Here is a 15,001-nt window from a genome sequence, read left to right as displayed (position 1 = left end):
ACATATCCTTCAGGATTGAACTGGATATGTGGAAAACAGCAAAATGCAAACCCACGTGCGCCTTACCTGATGTGGACTTGCAGATGGTGGGGTTGTTGGGGCTGAGCTCAAAGCCATCCACACAGAGGCAGTGGAAGCTTCCGTGCGTGTTGATACAGCGCTGAGAACAGGGGTAGATGGTTGTGCACTCATCTATATCCACACATGTTTTCCCATCTCTCTTCAGTTGGAAACCAGGATGACATCGGCACTGCAGGAACAAACTCAATCAAAATCATACACAAGCCGCAGGTTCTCGCAGCACTCACTTCTAGTCTGTCAGCCAGTCTGAGAGATAATAGATTTTTCCATTCACCAAAAGCCTCATTTGTATCCAATTTTTATGTAAAGTGGTACCGGTATCTCAACACTGACATGAAATCCAGTTATGGCTGTCAAAAAGTATAATATGAGTATAAATATCATTTGCAAAGTTGTCTTACAACAGAGGACATGAGTAAAATACTGTGTAAGCTGACATCCAATGTGAAAATAAACAGTGTGAACATACCACAAAAACACTTCACTACGAGTCAAAACCAGCTTCATCTGTCACTTCTCATAAGCAAAACTGTGTTTTAACAAAACTCCAACACACACTCTCATACATACTTTTGCTATTATGTGGGAATATGCAGTATACTGGTACATGCATGAACAAGTCATGCACCAGGGAAATTCTGCATTGAAGTTGTGTATAATTATATGTATAATCTCACACACATTTACTCGTTCTGCAATAACATCTGATACAGTATGAATCTTTTTGGTGCCCAAACTGTTTGGCAGGCTTTTCAAAAGAAGCTCAGACACAGCCTTAACAGTTCAAACTGGTTTAAAGTCAGCTTTCTGCTTTCAAGAAAGAAACCCAGAACATGTGTTTGTCTTACATACCTAAAGTGAGTAGTTCCATTTTTCCTTTTTATTCTCTCTAACTCACCATTAATAGCGCACATGCAATTTAACTGCATGCCTGTTAAATGTATAATTTATTGGCCAATTTAAGTCAGTGAGTACTTTGGCAGAAAGCAAAGCAAAAGAAAACAAAGAGGCTTTAAAACAACCAGCTAGATGACTTACCTTGAAGCCAATCTTGAGGTCATCACAGAGCTGCGAGCATCCGCTGAGCTTACTGTTGAGACACTCGTTGATGAAGCAGTTGAGCTCATCAGAGCCATCGCCACAGTCATCATTGCGGTCACACAGCAGAGTCTCATTCAAACACTTCCCATTACGGCACATGAAGACTGACTCATTACACGTCCTCTCTGAAATCACAGAGAAATGGCATCTTAGTTTAGTGTTACACGATGCAGCTATGGCCTTTCTGAACAAGGAATTGCTCATGTGATGATTCATACTCCTTTACTGTATGTTGGTACAGAAATAAAGTTATGATAAACTTATAGTCCCTACCTGAGTCAGTGCAGCGAGGGTTCTTGGGAGCTTCATCAGAGCGATCCTGACAGTCAAACTCTCCATCACACTCCCACTTCTTCTGGTTGAGGCAGCGGCCGTTGGCACAGCGGAACTCATCTGGGCCACATGTCGGGTATTCTACACCAGAACAAGAGTGCGTTCGATACTAACCTCAATGTCTGTTGGTGGTACAGCAAAAATGATCACATACTCACCACATTCTAGGGATTCATCTGAGCCATCAGAGCAGTCAATGTCATGATCACACACAAAGTGCTTGGGGATACACTGTCTGTTCTGACACATGAACTCATTCTTGGCATCACAAGTGTTGTTGGTGTATACTGGAGATTGAAGAAGGAAAAAAAAAACATCTGTGTTAACAGACATGGAGGGTTTTCTGTGCATTTTATTTCAATCACAGCACAAAGAGGACTGTTTTTTTTTTATGAGGTTATATTGTAACCATCCCACTCACTGCAGCCAGCTGCGACACCAAGTGTTGTTGGTGTATACTAGAGATTGAAGAAGGAAAAAAAAACATCTGTGTTAACAGACATGGAGGGTTTTCTGTGCATTTTATTTCAATCACAGCACAAAGAGGACTGTTTTTTTTTCATGAGGTTATATTGTAACCATCCCACTCACTGCAGCCAGCTTTGACACTCTCATCAGCTCCATCTGGACAGTCCTTGTCTCCATCACATTTCCATCGCTGAGGTACACACATGTGGGAGCCAGGACACTGGAAAGCCTCAGGGCTGCAGGTTTTGGACTCTGCAACAACATTATGGGAATAAATGACATAATGATACAATGTCAAGCATCATCACCATCTACATTATCTATTATCTACATTATCTACAAAAGTTCTCAGATGACACCGCCATTGTTGGATGTGTATCTGGGGGGGACAAGTGGGAATACCGGGGGGTTGTTACTGACTTTGTGGAGTCAAACCCTAACCCTAACACAAGCAAGATGTAGCCCTCTGTTGGTGTACAAATACAAATAGTCAGCAAAGTTCTCCGTCACTGCCCACTTTAGAGCTAAAAATTCCAATTTATGGGCAGGATAACGGGACTCACTTTTGGACAACCCCCGGCTCGCGTAAGCTATAACCCTAGTCTGGCCACCTTGGATTTGATAGAGGGCGGCGCCCAGCCCTGTAATGCTGGCGTCGGTATGAAGCACGTATGGCAACTTAGGGTCAGCAAAACCCAGGACAGGCGCAGTACTGAGCTTTTCAATGATGGTTTTGAAAGCAAGATCACAGGAGGGAGTCCATCGTTCACCAAAGGGTGTTTTGGGGTCATGGTACTGTGCAGGCTTAACTTTGGGCTTTGTGCTCTTGCGTAAAGGTGGATAGCCTGCAGTCAAGTCGGTGAGGGGCTTAACAATACTTGAGTAGTTCTTAATAAATCGCCTGTAATACCCTGAGAAACCTAAGAATGAGCGGAGCTGTTTGAGATCACGGGGCGCAGGCCAAGTACTTAGGGCTTCCACTTTCTCAGGGTCAGTCTCTACCCCCTTGTGAGACACTATGTGCCCAAGATATCTGACGGAAGTTTGGAAAAACTTGCACTTCTCGGGAGATAGTTTTAACCCGTATTCCCTCAAGCGATTAAGAACTTTCATTAAGCGGATCTCATGTTCCTCGGGTGTTTTGGAGAACACAATGATATCATCGAGAAACACAAGCACTTCTTTAAGGTTCATGTCCCCCATACATTTTTCCATGAGACGCTGGAAGGTACCTACCATCATCCACTGGGTGTGGGATTTTTATATTAATGGGACGTGTCACTTACTGCATTTGTGGTCTTCATCAGTACCATCACCACAGTCATCAGAGCCATCACACACCCAGTGACTGGAAATGCAGCGGTGGTTCCCACATTCAAACTGGGTGGATGTACAAAATTTGTCTGCAAAGGGAGACAGAGATTGCTCAGCACTTTAGAGAAATGATTTAATGGACCCAGACAAAGTCATGTTTTTCCATGTGCAGCATGAAGCCTTAAGAAAAGCAGTCTTTGTGGGCTGCTCTATATTTCAGAAACATTTGGCATTAGAGGACAACTTTGTAGAAGACTGACCACAATGTGTCTCATCTGCTCCATTCTCACAGTCATTTTCCTTATCGCAGGTCCAGCTCATAGGAATGCAGCGACCACTGGGACAAGCAAAGAAGTTGACCGGACATTTAAGCTTCCTTTTATCTGCAAGGCAACAGGAAAAAACAATGTAGAATCTTTAACATTTGTTGAAAAGCTGAAAGGAAGTTAGAGAGGAAACAGAGCGCCAGACCTGGGCAGTTTCTCTCATCGGAAAAGTCCCCGCAGTCGTTGTTGCCATCACACACCCACGAGGACAGATAACACAGGGTGGTTTTCTCACAGCTCTGGAAGGACGCTCCTTTCACTCCCAGGCGGAAAAAACGGGAGCAGTCGGTGGGTTCTGAGAGTAATGGATAAAGCCTTTAAAACGTGCCTTCTAAGAAATGTTTAAATTAGTTGAAATGGCGCTAGGGTAATGTTACTTACGACAGTTCATTTCATCACTAGCATCCTCACAGTTGACCACCTGGTCACAGCGGCTGAAGTTGGAGATGCAGCTTCCATCTTTGCATTGGAACTCTCCTCCTTTGCAGAGAGTCACTGTAGGATGCACAGAAGCTTTTGTAGCAAATACAACCTCCTCATTAACTCAGGTTTATACTTTAAATTATAACTATTCTAATGAATTTCATTAGGTTAACAATGAACAATAACCAAATAACAAACAAGTTTAACAGAGAATATCTATAACCTGCTGCCCAGGCTTCAAACACTACTTTTGCATTTATTCTTCATTTCTTCTTAGCCAGAACAAACCCAGGTAAATGTCATTAAAATATGCAGGTCAGGCATTTTGATCACAAACAAGAACACTGAAGTGTGTAGGCAGAACAGTTAAAATATTACAAAATCTGATCATACACTGCACCTATAAAACAGGCATAAATGACTTACTGTTGCAGGGCAGTTCATCTGAATGGTCACCACAGTCATCTGTGCCATCACACCAGAACTGGTGGCCAATACAGCGGCCATTCATGCAGCGCCTATAGCCTTTCTTACAAATTCGATTAGCTGTGAAGGAAGAGTAGTGATCAGCATTATCTCAAGTGCAGAGTCCTTGTTTGCATATTTTAAATGTGCCCTAATCCATCAATTTCCTAGTCTGTAAAAGAAATTGATAAGCTGAACTGTCTTTCCCTGCTAGTCAGATTCTCCTGGACTATTTTATAGTCACATATTATCCCTCAATTCCTTGGTGATCTAATAATTATTGGGCATTCATTCTAAATCGCTCTTAATATGTCCTGCTAATTATCTGCAATGTAACATATAAGTCGCCTGTGACAGCTCATTGTTCACTGGCTAACAGCCCCATAAACACTCACCACAATAGGACTGCTTCTCGTCTGACTTGTCCTTGCAGTGGGCCATGCCATCGCAGGTCAGGCTGTAGTTGATACAGTCACCGTTTCCACACTCAAAGTCATCCACGTTTCCACATGACATATTCAGCGCTGGTGAGATAGAAACATGTAAATTCAGCAACATTCAAACTTTTAATTTATTGTAAAGTTGTATGCTACAATGAACCAAGTCTTCCTCCTCTCTCTCTTTCTCTCACAAGAGCAGGTGTTGTCTTCCAGAAGCTGTCTGTCTCCCCGACAACTGCAGTTGACCCGTCCATCAGATGTGGGCAGACACAGGTCTTGGCAACCTCCGTTATTTGTTCGGCAAGGAGAAAACTCACCTGAGGAATGTATAACACAAGAGACTTTTCTCTCTGCTGAAAGCCCAGCTCCATGTCATTTATCTAACAATATGAAGTCACTATACTCTGGCACAAAGACAATTCTGCAATGAACTACTTAGCTACTTTAAATTGCCCCCTGCGTCCCTTTCCAGGATCAGCGGTATAGATAAAGGATAGATGAATGGACTATTTAGCTTGACCATACTTACAGTTGGTAAAAGTTGACTTTTATGATGTAAAAGAAACAAAACTATGATTTTGAGGTTAAATGCAACAATAGCATGTTGTCATTATTAGTAGGCATAATGTTGACCATGTTCACCATCTTAGTTTAGTGTGTTAGCATAACAAATATCCATTAATTAGCAATAAAACAGTCCAGCTAAGACCGATGGGTGTCATTAATTGTGCACGTATATATATAAAAAAAAAAAAAAAAAAAAAAAAAAAAAAAAAAAAAATCAATGAACAAGTTAAATTTTTGACAAGGGAAGAGTCAGAAAATCACCATAGTTATTACCATTCATCCTGAATATTTGTGCGATTTGTGTATGGACCACAATGGTGGAACAACAGAGTAACCATGGTCATCCCTGGAGCCACACTGCTAGTATGCCTAATTAATGCTACACACACCCTTTATATATATGTACATATACATACGCCGATCAGCCATAAGATTATGACCATCTGTCTAATACTGTGTACACAGGAATTAATGCGGCAGTTGGTTGGCACTCGTGTCACTTTTAGTTCTACTGCCAGGAAGAGCATGACTGTGTCATTCAGTGAAAGATGTATGTAAAAGGAGAGAAGACTGTAGATGTGAGGACAAGCTAGATATTGATTAGGCACATTCAACAGCCTCCCAGTTTAGGTGTGATATCACCACTGCAGCCACTGGATGTTTGTCTTCATCAAGACCAATATACAGCATTTCTCATTTTCACATTTTAACAGAGGTTCAAACTAATTTTAATCTTTTTAAATAGATTCAACACACCATAGGTCAACCTCATTATCGGTGAGCCTTGGGCATCCACGACCCTGTCGCCAGTTCACTGTTTGTCCTTCATTAGACCCTGTTGGTAGATACTAACCACTTAAGACGGGGAACACCCAACAAAACCTGCAGTGTGGGAGATACTTTGACCCAGTCTTCCGACCATCACGCTTTGGCCCTTGTTAAAGTCGCTCAGATCCTTACTCTTGCCTGTTTTTCCTACATCAAACACGTCAACTTTGAGGACTGAATGTTCACTGGCTGTCTAATGTACACCACACACTGAAAGGTGCCATTGTAATGAGAGAGTCAGCGTTATTCACTTCACCTGTCGGTGGTCATGTTACGGCTGATCCGTGTATATAAACTTAAAAATGATGGCAGCGAATTCTACTCACAGCTGTTGGTGTCATTAGCCACAGCGCTGATACCCATTGGCTGCTGAGGGATGTCGGCACGCAGCACTTTCATGTCTCCCCCTGTGTATTTGTCAGCTCTAAGGACAGCCCTCCTCACCCAATCAGTCCAGAAGATGTAATCGCCATACACAGCCAGGCCAAACGGATGGACAGGCTCATTCTTCAACAAGACCTGGAGCAGGAAATTGGAAACATAATTTCACAGAAAACTGAAACTTAAGTCAATGTCTTGGTGCTCCGTTCAAAGCCAAAAGAAAAAATTAAAAGGATCTCTTACATAACGGTTGCTTCCATCATATTCGCAGCGTTCAATCTTATCCAAGGTGGCATCAGAGAAATAGAGTTTCTCGGCACGGTGATCTATAGCTAGGCCATTGGGAGTTTTTATATCACTGCCAATGATGACAAGCACATTAGCTCCATTCAGAGAGGCCCTCATGATGCTCGGAGCCTGTTCGTTCCAGTTGGTCCAGAACATGAGACTATAATGGAAACAAACACAAGCTAAAAATAATGATGCGTGTTGGGGGGAGGTCCTAAAACATCATGGCATAAGTGCCACAGTTGACTAAATCTAAAATAAATCAGCTATTTAAAAAGAAAGAAACACTACTGGAACTGGGCCCTGCAGAACGTCGAGTTGCAATATTCATGACTCACTCCTGACACTCGTCCAGTACGAAGGCTCTAGGGTGGTCTTCTCCAGACATAGTGACCACAGTGTTGCGGTTATAGGCCACAGAGCGGCTCTGGTCCACAGTGTGGCGAGTAATGGTGGAGGTTGTGTAACTGGTCCAGTAGAGTGTATCCCAACCACGGTGGTATGCCAGGCCCTCAACTGACCCAACATCTGTGGAACAGAGAAGGGAGAAGTTGGCCCTAGGTAAATATTTTAAACCTGTGACGACAGTTTTCCTGACTGCAGCTATTTTGCCAAAGAACCAAAGGCTTTAAGAACAACCTCTTTTTATGTCACTATAAAAATATCCCCTCTCTGGAATGTTAGGAGCTTTAAGGTTGGCCTTCAGTAAGAATTCAGCAAATCATTAATCACTGTCATAGCTGTAATAAGTTACCCTCCATTGCTAACTCTGATATGTTGCCAAAAACAGCTTTCCCCAAAATTCCTGCATCACTTCACGAATACTGAAACATTATGAGGAATATGTTTCAGTATTCACGAATACTGAAACATTATGAGGAAGAAAGCCAAGTTTAAAGAGAAGAGAGACAGAGGGAGAGATAAAGAAAAATAAAAGAGTAAAATGGGAAGTGGTATCACACAGATCCATGTGTTTACCAGGCCTGCTGCTTCTGGAGCGAATTTCAAGTCTGTATCATCCTGTCATTTCATGGCTGGCTGCCTGCACACACAAATACAGCTCCCTGTGGACACTCATTCATTGTGTTTTCTTGTTCTGGGAAGAAAACTGTAACTAGAACAGCCTGAGTCAGTTCAGAGACACAAGCCAGGGAGAAGAAGTCAGCCGCAAAGATAAAGCAGCTGCTCTTGATATTCAAGGCCCTTTTTGTCCTACGACCCCACAATCATTGTACATACAGAATTAGTAATATTTGTATTTGCGCTGTCAAACTAACACACCACATCATGGAAAAGGACACTGTACTGCAGTCTGAGGGGCACCAAAGTGTACATCCATTTGTTCTCAGTCACATTAGCAACCACATTTATGACCACTTGCACTGACAATAAAACCCTGAACACTCCATGTAACTGTTTGCACTTGGCTGAAAGTCAATAATTGTTCCTTAACAGATGTCTCAGATGAATAGCAAAGTGCTATAATTAGCATTAATAATGGGCAGTTTTATGTCTGAATGTCCTGTTAACCAACGTAAACGCTAAACTAAAAGACCAGTTTAAGATTAATACAGAGTCACGCAAACAAAGTCACAGCAATAACTCAAGTTGGTTCACGGCAGTATTTTCTAATGAGGAACGGCACTCTTCCCTCCCCTCCCCAAGATCAGTTCAGCCCCTGCTACTGTGCAAACAACAGAGATAACCTGCTGGGAAGAGCCTTTCTCACAATCACAAAAGTACTGTTGTAATTCAAGTGACAGAAGCTTTTGTTACTGTTTATTTAAAATCACTACTTATTTATTTTTTTCTTTCAGTTATTGAATATCATGTTAACTGCACAGCAACTCTTCTGCTGAGGGAGTCTACGGGCTACAAATCTCTGAAGAGCTTCCAATTGGACAACATGCCTCCTGCCACAACAACCACTTAGCATCAAGTAGCATTGACCGTTTTTAAAGTGGAATGTCTGTTAGCGCTGGGATGAATCTGTCCACTGTTACCTGGTTTCAAGAAATCAATAGAGTAAGTGCTGCACTGACATCTTTCTGGTTTTGACCCAAACTGCGCCTCCTTGGACCACAAAGGAGATGCTGATGCAGCCAAGGAAAAGCTAGTGTGCATGAGGACTTTAAGGTTATGTTTTAATTTTCTTCTGAGTAAAACTGGATAAGAGTATGAAAAGTTACTAGTTTCTCTGAAACTATTCCTTGATGTTTTTATGAAAAAAAAGTGCCAGTACTTATCTTTAAGCTGGTTACATTTCTTCAAACTGCTGGAATACATTAAGAGTCACGTGCATGTGACTTAACCATTCCACAATGTCTGAGAATTGGAAATGAATTTTGACCACATAATGATGGACTGTATATTTTTGCAGGTCAAATTTACAGTTCCACACACAAACTAAAAAGAAACTGCAATATACTCAAATTTCCAGACAGAGCACAGACTATAAATGTCAATGAAATGGTCAGATGATCAGTATGATCTTAACTGCCTAACTAACTGCTGTCATTATGGAGAGTACTAGCTGTCTTAATGGAAAGTGGACATGCCTGTGACTAATGCAATTTAAGACAAACTGGAGCCAACAGATGCTTCACCCTGAGACTTTGTGAGCATGCCGCTCTGATGCTTATCATTAACAGGCCACTAGGTTAATTACTCTACGGATTTTTCCTGTGAATGCATGGAGACTATGGAGCAGCACGTTAACAGCAGCAGCCATGGCCAAATGATCTTGGCAGAGACTTTAATTAAAGACATGGTGCCCATCCTGGACGGGGTAATTCTAGTGACAGGCTTTGTTGGCCAAACCCTAGTCATCACCATCCTTAATGGCAGAAGACGGAAAGACAGTCAACCCCCACGTGGTACAGACACCCTGCTGCTAGCTCTGAGTGCTACGGACCTGCTGCTGCTGCTCTGCCTACCCTTCCATACCTCTGCTATCACCTTGGGCTTCTGGCCTTTTGGCAGCTTCCTGTGCAAAGCCATCAGCTTCCTGAGTGTGGCCTGCTCAGCTGCCTCAGTTTTTACCCTGGCGGCGCTGGCTGTAACACGCTACCTCACTGTGGTGCATCCTACCTGGGCATATCGTTCGAGAATGCACAGATGTGTAAAGCTGACAGTAGCTCTACTATGGGTCCCTGCCTCAGCCTTGGCGGCTCCACAGTTTGCCTTCCGCACAGTTACAGTGTCCAGTGCTGTGTACTGCTTTGCCTTCCTGTCTGACTTCAGCCAACTGGTCTATAGTATCGCCCTCTTCCTGTTTGGCTTCGCTCTACCGCTAGGCATCATTGTACTGATGTATGTCAAGATCTACCGTTTTCTTCGACTCGCACGGTTGCTGGGGAATGCTCCCCATTTGGAACGCTACCAGAGCCAGGTCACTAACACTTCAGCTCTCCTGGTCCTGGTCTTCACTCTCCTCTGGCTGCCCTCCTATGCCCTCATGTTCTCATTCATTGGAGAAACCCTAACAGGCTCACCTGGCTACAATATTGTTGCCATCCTGGCCAGACTGCTGGCATCCTCAGCAGCAGTGGTAAACCCTGTGTTGTACAGCTTTATGTCTCATAAGTTTAGACAAGACTTGCTAAAGCTGGGGAGAGCGCGATGGACATGGTGCAAAAGCTGTTTGATTAGATGTCCTCATGTGATGGGCAGGGATGTGGTGCAGCCCTTTGAGCTGGACACGAGCTCAGAGAGAGGCCAGAACTGAGTCTCCGATCAGAAGTAAAACGGTGACACTTCATCACTTACTGAAGTTAGGTCTAGTTCATATGAGCAATACTGCATAGAAATATCTGACTATATCTATATACAGTATTTATTTTTACATGGGAATGTATGCAAGATTACATATAAAATACTCAATGTTAAGTGATAAAACTCACGTTAAATGGTCGTATCTCAGTTTGTATTGAAGTATGTACTGGAATAGGATCCTATCATGTTATGATTCTACTACGTTGATATATGATAGTTTTGATTTATTGCAGTCTTATGGACTGATATGATCCTGAATGTTGAATTAACTCTTCTTAAATAAATTCTTTATTCAGTGGATGAAAGACTAATGTGGAGAAACTTGCCAAAACTCTTATCTCAATGCAACACTAATTAACACACTAACCTCATGCACTTTACTTGTTTTCCTGTCTTGCTTTCCTATCAAAGAATTCATGTTTCAGTATTTCAGTGTGTGCGTTTCTGTGTGCAAGTGTGTCTTCCTCAAGCAGCAGTAGTTAGTGATGTCAATCTCCTCCAGCTGAGAAGCTGCAGCTGTGTGTACATTACAGTGGATCCTCCTGGGTGCTTGTGTTGTCAAAATGCGGGATGATGGCTGTTTACAGTGTCGAGGGGATGAGGGGGCAACATTCAATTATTAATGGAGATGATCAAAAGAAAGGGTACCAGCTAGGAAACACAGCTGAAATATATGTATACAGACAGAGTTGGGGGGAAAGGTTTAGGTGTGGTGATGATTGATGCTTAGTAGAGCTTTGTGGATTTTCAAAAGTCAAATAATAAATGTGATTGATGACTCCACACTTACTGTCCACTACTATCTTGCGGTCTGTGCCGTCATCATTGATCTGCTGGATGTTTCCAAAGTGGATGTCGCTGAAGAAGATGCGGTTGGCTCCTTTTCCGCCACCTCCATGGTAGTCAAAGCTGAGGGCAATCACATTTTTCATGTGATCAGGGTCCTCAAATGGCTTTATTGGCGCGTTCAGATTCGTCTCATCGGACAGGTGGATGCTCTTCAAAATAGTGCGCTCCGAGTACAGCAGGTATCCATCGTAGTCACGACAACTGCGGTTGTCCTCTGCCAGCATGCCATGAGCGCAGGCACAGGTGCGCTCTGCATTGCCACGGTAAAGGCACAGCTGTTCACAGCCACCATTGTTGTCTTTGCAGATGTTGGTGCCTGAGGAGAGTGTGGCAGGTGGTAAGTGTGTTGTTAAACAAATAATGCACCTATTTAATCATTCCGCTGATTCCTGGGGGGGTGCTGATTAGGTTGGGTGGTCATAGTTTGTATCTTTGGATGTTTGAGAGAGTTGTTTTTGTGTACAACTCCTCACACACAAAAAATGCCATCACTGTTATTGTGAGGACATTTCTGCCAGACTTCTAAGTGAAAAAAACTAATTACTTGGATTCTGGGTGATGTGTCTTTTCTTCATGAAATGTGTAGGGTAAATCCATATGACAAAAACAGCCATTACTTTGTACAATAAGGATGAGTCAACATGCATGGGATCTCTGCTCTGCACTACTCGGCTATCTTCTTGCACTACAAGTAACAGCATCAGTACAGTATTTTGTGAGAAAGAGATGTGTCATCCAGTGCAGCGGTGTGGCTCAATGGTCTCCAGCACAGGGGAATTAGCTAACCCAGGGATTGTCTGGATTAGGGCTGCATGATAAATCATTGTGAGTGTGATTTAGATCCCTGTGAGATCTCAGTCTCAGGTGACAATGATTCTGCTGTGGTTGCATTAGCAGGGAGATGCTTGTCTCAAACCAAAGGCTCCCTTTTCGTGTTACACCATTTTATGAGACGTAGACAGGAAGAGAAGACTGATTCTAAAACAAATCCAACATGTTTGACATGGTGAAAGATATTCTGTGCTGTACTGAACTATCTTTCAAATGTCCTGCCCTATACACCTAATGCTGAATAGCAGTTGAAGCAGAAATAAAGTACTTTCTGGTTATTAGTTGCAGTTACTGGTTAACGCAGCTTAGTAGGGAAAATGGAGCGCTTAGTTTGATGGTAGAGATCTCACTGATAATGTAAACACAGCAGAATCATTGTCACATGAAACTGAGATTGCACAGGGCTCTAAATCACACTCACAAAACTATTTATCGTGCTAGTCTGGATTCACAGTTTACAGTGCATACAGGGAATTCATTGTTGATTTTAGTCTCTGTATGGCATTTGTGGAAAAAAAGCCAAAACACGTAAAATCACCAGCCTTATGCTTAAAGTTTAGGTGTATGTGTATTTTGTGTTTTCCCACCTTGTTGCCTGGCCCTGTTGAAAACCTTGATGTCTTTCAGCTGTACACCAATGCCAGTCCTGAGCTGCACAGCATCTGTAGTGTTGTCTTTGCTGCCTCTCTTAATGGAGCCATTGGCATGAGTCCTAAACAAAAGATAACAAAACTCTGAGTCAGTTAACACTATGCTATATAGTAAAGTCTTTCACATGATTCAAAAGCTGTTATGCTATAAAAAGTATGAATAGACCATTAAGAACAATTAAAAAACATGATTCAGTAACCAAATAAATATCAACTACAGAGCTGACCTATCACTCCAGTAAATGTATTCTTCAAAAACAGACACAGCAAACATGTCCATGTTGTTGCTGGCAAGCACGAGCTCTCTGTTCTGTCCAGTTTCCAGATTGATGCGCTCAATCTTGTCTGTCCTGGCATCACACCAATAGAGCAGATCCTCCTACAATAATAAAGACATGAGACAGAGTCAATTCTGGGGAGGGAGCAAAGATGCACGTGTTTAGCTAGAGGCCAAGCATTAAGTCAGCTGTGGTCCACACCTTATAGTCAATGGAGATTCCATTTGGCCAACTGATGCTCACATTGACCAAGACCAACCTCTGGGAGCCATCCAGCCGAGAGCGCTCAATACGAGGGTACTGACCCCATTCAGTCCAGAACAGATACCTGCACAAAGCAGATGACTTAAATGTGCATTTCAGTAAAGATTAAAAAAAAAAAAACAACTACATCCCAAGTGCATTAAACACTATTATGGAAATCAAAATTAAGTTGGCAGGAAGTCTCACCCTTTCACTGGGTGGACAGTGATGGCTCTGGGTTTGTCCAGGCCCTGGGAAATGACTACATAGCGGAAGGAGCCGTTCAGTCTGGCCACCTCAATCACGTCGAAACCCTGGTCAGTCCAGTAAATATTTCCTATAGAAGTACACGGATATAAACCAGCTAAGTCATTCTTCATCTATGCAGAATTGTTTGATATACAGTGAGGAACAGAAGTATTTGAACACCCTGCGATTTTGCAAGTTCTCCTACTAAGAAATCATGGAGGGGTCTGAAATTCACATTGTAGGTGCATTCCCACTCTGAGAGACAAAATTTAAAAAAAAATTCAGGAAATCACACTGTATGATTTTTAAAGAATTTATTTGTCTTGCACTGCTTAAATTCTGTCTCTCAGAGTGGGAATGCACCTACAACGTGAATTTCAGACCCCTCCATGATTTCTAAGTGGGAGAACTTGCAAAATCGCAGGGTGTTCAAATACTTATGTTCCTCACTGTATCCTATTACTTTTAAAAACAAACAATATTTTTTTTATCCTGTAATGTATTAACACTTCTAAAATATATATAAATAAACCATTCTAAACTGTAGGTTTACCGGCCCAAGTGCTTAGCCATGATTAATACCGCACAAAAATAATCAGGATTATGTTGCTACACTGTGTGTTAGGCAATCACCATGGTTAAGAAATGAATTTAATGCAATATTCAACATAATAAGGCAATTTGACCTTGGCAACTGCTAATGTCACATCCACATAAAAACTTAAAACACAAATATCAATGCAGTGTCTTTTACCTCAAATTAGAGTTCATCAAATGCAATACAGTACTAAAATGTTCTAGAGCTTCTGTATAATGATATAAAAATACAACCAAATCTCTGTTATGGTAATACACACACACAAAAAGACATAAATCAAGATAAACATTTAACAACAGGTTTCTTAAAAAACTAAAAGTGTTTTTAATAAGTGAGAGGTATGCACAATGAGCTCCTATTTCTCTAACATCAGCAACAAAGCTATACTATTAGTGCTGCAGACTATCAGGGGCCATCTACAATATAGGCTACTGGCTAAAGCAAGAAAATAGTACACTTGGCCACGCATTTGGTAACTATATTACTATACAAGTCAACGTACATCTAACATATT

The 15,001-nt window shown here is 42.0% G+C and overlaps 1 protein-coding gene across 1 annotated transcript in view; it reads right to left on the bottom strand.

Annotated features, from left to right (window-relative positions):
• LOC109969863 (low-density lipoprotein receptor-related protein 1-like) overlaps positions 1-15,001 on the bottom strand; it is an 88,101-nt gene that overhangs the window by 15,417 nt on the left and 57,683 nt on the right. The window contains 20 exon segments of the mRNA XM_020617049.1: positions 67-250; positions 1,120-1,307; positions 1,456-1,596; positions 1,674-1,802; positions 2,107-2,235; positions 3,270-3,386; positions 3,558-3,680; positions 3,769-3,918; positions 4,005-4,118; positions 4,473-4,592; positions 4,907-5,035; positions 5,143-5,268; positions 6,673-6,865; positions 6,971-7,175; positions 7,354-7,543; positions 11,580-11,954; positions 13,057-13,181; positions 13,347-13,498; positions 13,599-13,725; positions 13,848-13,977. Of these exon segments, the coding sequence (XP_020472705.1) occupies positions 67-250; positions 1,120-1,307; positions 1,456-1,596; positions 1,674-1,802; positions 2,107-2,235; positions 3,270-3,386; positions 3,558-3,680; positions 3,769-3,918; positions 4,005-4,118; positions 4,473-4,592; positions 4,907-5,035; positions 5,143-5,268; positions 6,673-6,865; positions 6,971-7,175; positions 7,354-7,543; positions 11,580-11,954; positions 13,057-13,181; positions 13,347-13,498; positions 13,599-13,725; positions 13,848-13,977 (3,147 nt within the window).

This window comes from Monopterus albus, unplaced genomic scaffold (assembly GCF_001952655.1).
Source record: "Monopterus albus unplaced genomic scaffold, M_albus_1.0 scaffold6.1, whole genome shotgun sequence".
Lineage (NCBI taxonomy): Eukaryota > Metazoa > Chordata > Actinopteri > Synbranchiformes > Synbranchidae > Monopterus > Monopterus albus.
Note: the sequence above shows the minus strand (reverse complement) of the source record. Positions and strands in the feature narration are given on the sequence as shown.